Consider the following 8,954-nt stretch of genomic DNA (forward strand, 5'->3'; position numbering starts at 1 on the left):
GCATGCCCTGAAAACTAGTTTAGAACCGGGCTAAAAACGCAACTTTCAACTGAGGAAAAAAATATTGTTTTAACTCTGTGCTGATAAATAAATGTAATTCACGAAAGTTTTAAAATTAATTCACAAATGCAGCGAAAAACTATAACAATGATCTATTGGACGTAAAAGGTTAAAGTTAATTCACTCGCGAGATGAAAAAATTTGGCTGAGTCTGGAAAACAAGAAATTCACCAGCTAAAGATCTTTTTCCTTCCTTGTTTGCTTTTTCTTGCCTTGCTTTATGATTTTTTTTAAACGAGGTCAGGTGAAAAGCATGATTCTTTTCAAAACGCGGCTCTTTTTAAAGACCGCAGTCTACGAAAATTAATCAGCTTCATGCAAAGTTTATCAACCTTGAATAGAATATGGGTGCCATTTATTCATGAGCGGCAGATAGTTATGTTTAACAGACCTGCCGGTCAGTATCTGCTAACCTTCCAAACAGGTATAACATTAGAATTACAGCTAAAATGTAAACATATCCTGCAGGGACTACCCGAATCGAAACTTCAAAAATTTAAATGCATGTTAAAAAACTTAACGAGATCAGAAAATTATCTCTTAATTTAACTGTCGGAATTGAAGTTTTCCTTTGACGTTAATTTTCATTCTACACTGGTGAAGGTGAAAGACTAACTGTCCTTCCCGCCTGCCTCTCCTCAGGGTCGACACGTTTCACTATTGAAGTAGTACTTTGTCAAATAGCACATGGGAAGGATACTAGTTCCTTTTAACCAGATGGAAGTTTCTAAAGATTTCTTTTTAATTTTAAGAAAGAATAAGAACTCCCAAGCAAACACTCGGTAACGAATTAAAAGTGAGGCAACTTACCACTGAAATTAACCATTAACATCCTAGGCGAGAAACAAATAAAAGAAAATTGAGTTGAGTCAAGTAATTACAGAACACTTGTAATATTCGATGTTTCCGTGATTTTCTCTTACCTCACTCATCAACGAGTAATTCTTATCTTGACATTTATTGTTGCACGGCAGCATAATTATTAAACTAATTAAAGTTGTCGTCATTTGACTTTTCCTGATTTTGTCATTAAGAAGATCGTAAAAAGTAAACAAGCTGATTTCAACTCCCGACTTTTTTTAATAACAATTTACAGTCATTGTGTTGAAAATTACACCGTCAAAGTAATTATCAGAATATAAAATATGTTTGTGTTCGATAGTTAGTCAGGTGAAGTTTTCATTCAGAATCATCCAATATCTGTAGGATCCAAGAGATTTTCATTCACCTTCTTTCATTTCGTTCAAAGAAAGCTACTGGCTGATTTATCTATTTTCAATCAACTTCAAATATATCGCACCCATGTTACTAAAGAGAGTGATTTCAAGTCGGTAAAAGGGGTGCAATTTCCCTTCAATCTGAAAGGTTTCGGTCAGTTTCTAACCGGAAAACTTCATATTCTCAGTTTTGTCATCGGTGGCTCGCTGAAATGCACTCACGCACGCTTATGACCTCTGGCACACTTAAAGTCATCACGCCATTGGTAGCTTACTATGCGAATCTTTCGGCATATCTTTATTTTGAATATTGATTTAAAGAATACCTACGTGGACATAAAATATTAGCGTTAAAAATAAATCAAACCCAATCTGAAAAACTAGTTAAAAATTTACCACTGATCCAGTTTTCACATTTTCCACTTAGAACATAGCCTTAAGCGATCGAAGATTTTGAATGGAAAGCCAAGTTTTCAAGAACTTCCATTTTCTTTGAATAAAAAACAAATTGAGTTTTAAATGCTTCCAACAACTTATAACAATCGCTTAACCTCGCCCATAAAAGAGGTCCTACTGTAGTTGCACTAACTTCCTTCAAGATAAGAAATTTTTTTAGGGGATGTCATCTCACTCAACTGGGCCTAGATTTTTCAGTAAACCAAGTTTCGCGTCGTGGTCGTCTTAGAGCTGCGATCGACAAGAGACACAGGAAACCGCCCAGTGGTCTGGGTTCCAATCTTCTCATGCGCACTACGAAGATTTCTTGCACGTGGAAACATGGCGGACTCTGGTTAGTGCCAATGCAATTTTCTAAATTCAGGCATTCTCGCCTCTGAAAATAGCTTCTTTTTTTAACATCTTACCATTTTTTCTCTCTGCTAACCTTCCGTAGAAGTTACGCCTCGCAAGAAGCAGAAAAAGGATAAGCATAGGGCTCGGGAAGAAGATTCGGGTAAGCTTGGAAATAGTGTTTTGTAATGCGCGCGTGCAAAACAGTTGCCTGTGTGGATGCTTTATTATCTTTTCCTCTTACAGAGGAAGCGTGTTTTCATTCATTGTAACGGACGATCATCTTGTATTGGTCATAAGGTTCTGCAAAGAAAGAGAAAAAAGTGAAGAGTGAGGCGGCTGATGTGGGCTCGTCAAATCATTTTGGGGTGAGTTGATCGCCAAGGACTCACACAGTTTGCGAGAAAATGTTCTGTTTTGACGGTATTTTTTTCCCCATTGTTAACCTATTTACATTTAATCACTAGTTATGGTGTGAATATAAATTTCCATCTTTACCGACGAAGATCGTGCTTACTTACTCATTTAGATACACTGCTGTAGATCTCGTGTGGCCATTGTTATCAACATCGTGTTCTCATGAGCGCTTCAGCGGCGTGCAGAAAATAATTCGTTATCAGTTCAAGTTTGAGACGAACCGGTAGCTTCCTATTTCCAATGTAATAAAGCTAGACATTTTCAGCAATCCAAAACGTTTCTGTACTGTGTACATCAAGGAGAGAAGATCTTGCTGCAATTGAAATAAACAAAACTATGTATTAAACCTGGGTATACAGGCTGTCTTGCAGAGTAATCTTATGAGAAACGAAGGTATAAAACCTTACTTAAAATTGATTTTGAACAAGTAAGGCTCAAACATAGAATCCAATCAGTTACAAACAATACCAGCCACAATATATTCTTGTGCTTAAGTAAACTTGCCATGGTCTCGGTGTGTTCATTTTTTCCCTAATTTTAAGTCATCAGGGCCCAAGGTGAAATTCTTATCTGGGTCTCTTTACTCCTTAGTTCAAAAGCCTTTTCAAGGTGATTTTATCTCCTTCTTAGACCATCCTATAGTAAAATTTTTAGACAAAAGATTATACTGAATTTTCTGTTTAAGCTTTCAGATCTGAAATCAGATTTCACACCAACTTTCTACTATCCTAACTCAGCATTGAACAACCTGGCCCTGGTGTCTAACTTTCTAAATGTTATTATAAGGTTTTTACTCCTTACAAATTATTGTGCTCTTTATTAAATATTTCAAAACATGTGTAGAGCATCAGTATTGAACTTTGGTTGTACCTGTAACCTGTTGAGGTGTTATTTATTAGATTTACTACCACTTATGTAATCATATCTACCTATTCCACTATTGGCAGCCACTTATTAAAATATATTGAAATGCCTGTTATCATCCTTTTAGAATGTAAGTTGAAAATGGATTCCAAGTTCTGCCACTTGCATTTATTTAATTTTTGATTAATTGATTTGTCAAACCCTGTATATTTGCCCACCCAGGAAACTCAACATGACGAGGATTTCCACTTAAAGCCAACGTCTGCAGTTGGTGTGTTGGACACATCAAAATGGCCTCTATTGCTCAAGGTAAGATGTTATCTGTCCAGTTGTAATCTTGGTGTATCAGTTATTACTAAACTTCCATTGTGTTCTTTTTTTGTGTCACAGAACTATGACAAGTTGAATGTAAGAACTGGCCACTTTACTCCATTACCAAATGGATGTTCTCCTCTAAAAAGAGAACTAAAAGACTATGTATCGTAAGTTAAATTATTTCGATTTCTGAGCAATTCATACATTCATGACGCTATATGTACATGTACAGTGCAACCAAGCTCTGTACTGGTGATTACGAAGGAAGTTTTTAAATTTGATCAATTTTTATTTAAATCTTATCATGTTCACACTCATGAGCTTCTTTTTTGAGCTGAAGCATGTTGGTGTGTTACTTTAGGACTATATTTTATTACTACATGGTTAATTATGCATATCTACTTCTGTTATCACAGGAGTGGGTTTATAAATCTTGACAAGCCAGCAAATCCCTCATCCCATGAGGTACATTGCATATTTGATACAAAGAATATTATGGTTTAGGTTTCTTCCCTCCTTCTTTCCTTCAAGGTATTTAGATGTTACTGTATGCTAGTTTTCCTTGCTAGAGCTTTAATCCTGGCAAGTATAGCCTGGATTAGTCACTATCAGCCAAATATTTTCCATTGTTCAAGGATTCAGGAAGTTTTTATAATAAACTTGGGTTATTGATTTTTCACCAAAGAATTAAAGGCCTCAACACAATAGCCAGCCAAAATTTTAATGAAGGTGATGTCCTCGACAGCCATGAGAATGGGTGTTATGAACTGGTATTGGCTCTCTATGGTCATGCACAATCAAGATTAGAGCTTGTCTTTTTCTGATCAGGTGGTGGCATGGATAAGAAGAATTCTCCGAGTGGAAAAAACTGGGCATAGTGGCACTCTTGATCCAAAAGTGACAGGATGTCTAATTGTGTGCATTGAAAGGGCAACAAGACTTGTGAAATCACAACAGGGTGCAGGTACCAATGAATCGTTTTTTTCATTCTGGTCCATGTTGCTTAAGCTCTATGTTTTTAATGGAAGAGCATCATTGTGCAAAAATCAGAACTAGCTGGAGTACTGGTACACTTAACTTTATGTTTACAAACATTCTGTTTCTCCTTTGCACCAAAGGAAAAGAGTATGTCTGCATTGTGAGGCTCCATGAGGCAATTGAAAATGAATCAGAGTTAGCAAAGGTTGGTACATTGAATTTAAATTTTATCCTGATGATTTTGCAGTTGATATTTAAGATGAAAATTTCAATTCCATCAGTCCTCTTTGCTGTAAAACACACGAGACTTCAGCCATGAAAATCCACTGAACCATTTTCTTGTATGTGTATCATCCCATTTGGAAACAGGCATGTTTTTAACATTTATGTAAAAATCGAAATAAATTAGTGGTGATTAAAGTGAGCATCTTTGTTTTGTTTGCAGACAATAGAGATGCTCACAGGAGCCTTGTTTCAGAGACCTCCACTGATATCTGCAGTTAAACGACAGCTTAGAATAAGAACAATATATGAAAGTAAATTAATTGAGTTTGACCAAGAACGGCATCTTGGTAAGTGCTTGTTTTGAATCACAAAAACACTTCCACTTCCATTTCTCTATATACATACATGTATGTATCTGGGAGGTGTACATGAACAGATGAAGATTTAAAATTTAAGCCTTTATCTTAACATTGCAGGAGTGTTTTGGGTGAGTTGTGAGGCTGGGACCTACATAAGAACACTTTGTGTCCATATTGGATTGTTAATGGGGATTGGTGCTCACATGCAGGAACTCAGAAGGGTGCGCTCAGGAATTCAGTCTGAAAATGTAAGTCTCTTAATGTATGTTTTAACATTCACACTGAACACTTTTAATTTACAACTTTCTTGTTGATGTTTTATTACTTTCAGCTGCATTTGGATTTTTAATGTCAAGGTTATGACATTTATTATTATTCTTTAAATGAAGAAGATAGTAGTGAGAGTAATGTTTGTGTTTTTCAGGATAACATGGCCACTATGCATGATGTTCTTGATGCACAGTGGATGTATGATAATTACAAAGATGGTAAGTTGCTGCTGTTGATTGGTTGAAAGATATGCAAGCAATACTAGTGTTTTGAACAACAAGAGTTCAGTGTCAAAAACAAAATATATTATTTCACAGAATCCTATCTCCGCCGCTGCATCAAGCCATTAGAAGCCCTTCTAACTTCTCACAAGCGTCTGGTTGTTAAAGATAGTGCTGTAAGTACTGTTTTGCTGTGTAAGATTTGATGAATTAAGGAATTTTCGCAGTGAGAACAAAATGTGTGTTCTGAAGTCCCACTAAGCTCCAAACATATTTTTAATACAATGTAGCTCAGCTTTTAGTGTATTGCCAAGGCCACATCAAGTTGGAGGCTTGTCATATGAGATGTGGTTAAAATTACATTATTATTTGAAGAGTCTTTGAATAAATAGGACAATTTTCAAATTTTGTGTGTGAATAGGTTGCTGATAGGTAAAGGTTGTTTTGTAAATTCTTTCACGTAGTATTTTTTCTGCTTCATTTAGGTAAATGCCATATGCTATGGAGCAAAATTGATGATCCCAGGTCTATTGAGATATGAATCTGGAATAGAAATGAATGAAGAAATTGTTATCATGACAACAAAAGGAGAAGCTATAGCTCTTGGTGAGTGTTCCTCTGTTAATAGGGCAGTTGGTTAATGACTGAGTCAGTCAGAAGGTTTGTCAGTCAGTTTTTTTGTTAGGCAGTTGTTCATTATGTCTGTCTTTCAGCAAGTCAGTCTATTGGTCAGCCAGTTAGTCTGTCTGTTTGTCAGTCAGCTGGTCAGTCTGTCAGTCAGTTATTCAGTCAGTCTGTCTGTCAGTCAATCAGTGATTCTGTCTGTCAGTGAGTCAGTCAGCCAGCCAGTTAACCAGTTAGAGGCGAACGGTCAGTCAGTAAATCAAACAGCTGGGTCTGCTGGTACATAGTATGATCGTTTTAATAATTTGAATGCCATTGTTTTTCATAGTTTTAATGTTACCAGTTGCATGGAACAAGGTGATGTGGAGGTCAAGTTTTCTATTTTTCCTTTATATAACTATTTTCTTTTTCAGGGATTGCTCTTATGACAACAGCTGTGATGGCAGCTTGTGATCATGGTGTGGTTGCTAAGATCAAAAGAGTTATCATGGAAAGAGACACTTATCCCAGGAAATGGGGCCTGGGACCAAAGGTATGACCAACTTATTTAGACACCAGACTTCTGCTGATCTGTTCATGGTCATCTCTTTTGACTCGTCAATGGCTTTGTTTGTATGAGTTGTGTAATCAATATTTATGGCCCATTTCTATCTCATGCTATTCCATTAACTCTGTTCTTTTATCTTAGTCTCTGTGTGACAAAATCAAACCTAACTCAGTAGAGTTACACACACAATCAAGACTTTTTGCATCATGGGAGTTAATTTTTGGAAGTGACATGTGCTCAGCCATGCAAGAACAATATTGTTTAAGATTCAATTAAGCAAATGCAATAATGTTGGTACAAACTTGCTATTGGTTACATACTGCTATTGTATATCAGTGTACCATTCTCTCTGGAGCCTTGCAGCCTGTTAAGAAGTCAGACCTCAACACTCAGAGTTGCAATAATTTAACATTCTACTTGATTTTCTTGCTGGTGTTTTTGGTGAGTCTCTTATTGATGTTTTCCCACCCAGGCACTTCAGAAAAAACAGTTAATTGCATCTGGTAAATTGGACAAATATGGCAAACCAAATGAAAGCACACCCAAAGAATGGATGCAAAGTCACCCAGATATCAGGTTTGTGTTACATGAACGGGGATTTAAACACGGGCTTCAATCCTGAACCTCTTTCTAATCAGGGTAATTTAGTATTATCAAATGAGTTGACTACATAAATTGGCCGTGGTAAAGAGTGGCCAATTTACATTATCAACTCATTTTATAACACCAAATTACACTGTTATACTCTCCCATCACCCCTTTACTCTTTCTAATCAGTTGTTTGCCTTTAGTGTGGATAAAACTCCAGTGAAGGATGAACAATCTGCTGGTTTACCTAAGACACCCAAGGAAGAACCCATGCCTGGTGCTCCTGTGACACCCAAGGAAGTTGAGGAAGGGAAAAAGGTGTGTTGCAATGATAAGTAGTGTGCAGGCTAAAAGAATCAGACAATGGATTCAATTAACTGTCTAAATAAAGAGTGATTACAAACCCAACTGGTCTAGAAATTGATCACAACTCTATAAGCGCCTTGTTATTTGAATACTTCAAGGTCTGCTTTCTCGTTATCCAAGTGTGTCCAATTGTAATACAGTATGTCCTCAATATTTAGTTTCTTGTTTGTTTACTTTCAATACTTTTCTAATACACAGAGGAAAAGAGACACAGAGGGTAGTGATGAAGAGAAGGAAACTCCAGGAAAGGAGAAAAAGAAGTCCAAAAAAGACAAAAAGAAATCAAAAGAGAAAGAGAGCAGTGATGAAGTAAGTTCCTTATAAAGGACTGTTTTATTGGCTCAAACGTGAACCACTCCGTGCTAATTATTCTATCTTTTGTAGGAAAAGAAAGAAAAGAAGAAGAAAAAGAAAAAGAAGAAAGAGAAAGAGAAAGAAAAAGTCAAAGAATCTGATTCAGACTCCTCGGATTAAGTGTTCAGTGTAACTCACCTTTCTCAGCCATTTGGTATAATTGCCTTTACAACTTTCATTGCATTTGAGTGATTTTCAACAACTGCCTGATGAAATGTTTTCCAAACAATCAGGTCCACGTCTTTGGACAGATCACTTAACATGTGCAACCAATCAGAAATGAATCAAGTCAATCACGAATCACCTGTAAATGATTAAGCTGGCTCATGATTGGTCCATTGTCTTGTGCCTCTGATGGGATAAGCCAATAGTGGTCATCGTAAATGTTTTGTGTTTGTTCTTCGGCTGGCAGAAAATTTCTTAAGTTGCAACGCACGGTTACCGAGATGTACGCGAGGTCAGATCATTGTAATATAATCCTTTTTTTAATTTCAATATATACTTGTAGAATTTGTTCTTCAATAAATTCAAAGCGTCCAGCGATAACTTGCTCTGCTGCTATTGCCTGCATTATAGACTCGAAGTCGCTGTTTATTTGTCCAAATTATCGCAACTTTCGTGACAACCGGGTACTGTGATGCATCACGTGACTCTAGTGAACAAATTAAGTCCCTTGCCCTCTCAGTTTTTCCCCTATTCTCTGATGGCGGCCTTGTTAAGCAAAGCAATGTTTCCGGTTTTTTCCTGACTTAAGAAGCAA

The 8,954-nt window shown here is 36.6% G+C and overlaps 1 protein-coding gene across 1 annotated transcript; it reads left to right on the forward strand.

The window, feature by feature from the left end:
- The first annotated feature begins 1,893 nt into the window (after positions 1 to 1,893).
- LOC113680412 (uncharacterized) lies at positions 1,894 to 8,740 on the forward strand. The gene is made up of 18 exons (XM_027197445.2): positions 1,894 to 2,067; positions 2,170 to 2,229; positions 2,367 to 2,434; positions 3,570 to 3,656; positions 3,738 to 3,829; positions 4,079 to 4,127; positions 4,491 to 4,626; positions 4,781 to 4,845; positions 5,086 to 5,212; positions 5,342 to 5,472; positions 5,649 to 5,712; positions 5,812 to 5,891; positions 6,201 to 6,321; positions 6,753 to 6,871; positions 7,359 to 7,462; positions 7,678 to 7,792; positions 8,039 to 8,149; positions 8,225 to 8,740. The coding sequence occupies exons 1-18, from the start codon at positions 2,055 to 2,057 to the stop codon at positions 8,312 to 8,314; spliced, it is 1,632 nt and encodes a 543-aa protein (XP_027053246.2). The 5' UTR covers positions 1,894 to 2,054; the 3' UTR covers positions 8,315 to 8,740.
- Positions 8,741 to 8,954: the final 214 nt, after the last annotated feature.

Source organism: Pocillopora damicornis, chromosome 6 (assembly GCF_964200805.1).
Source record: "Pocillopora damicornis chromosome 6, jaPocDami1.2, whole genome shotgun sequence".
In the NCBI taxonomy this organism is placed as follows: Eukaryota; Metazoa; Cnidaria; class Anthozoa; order Scleractinia; family Pocilloporidae; genus Pocillopora; species Pocillopora damicornis.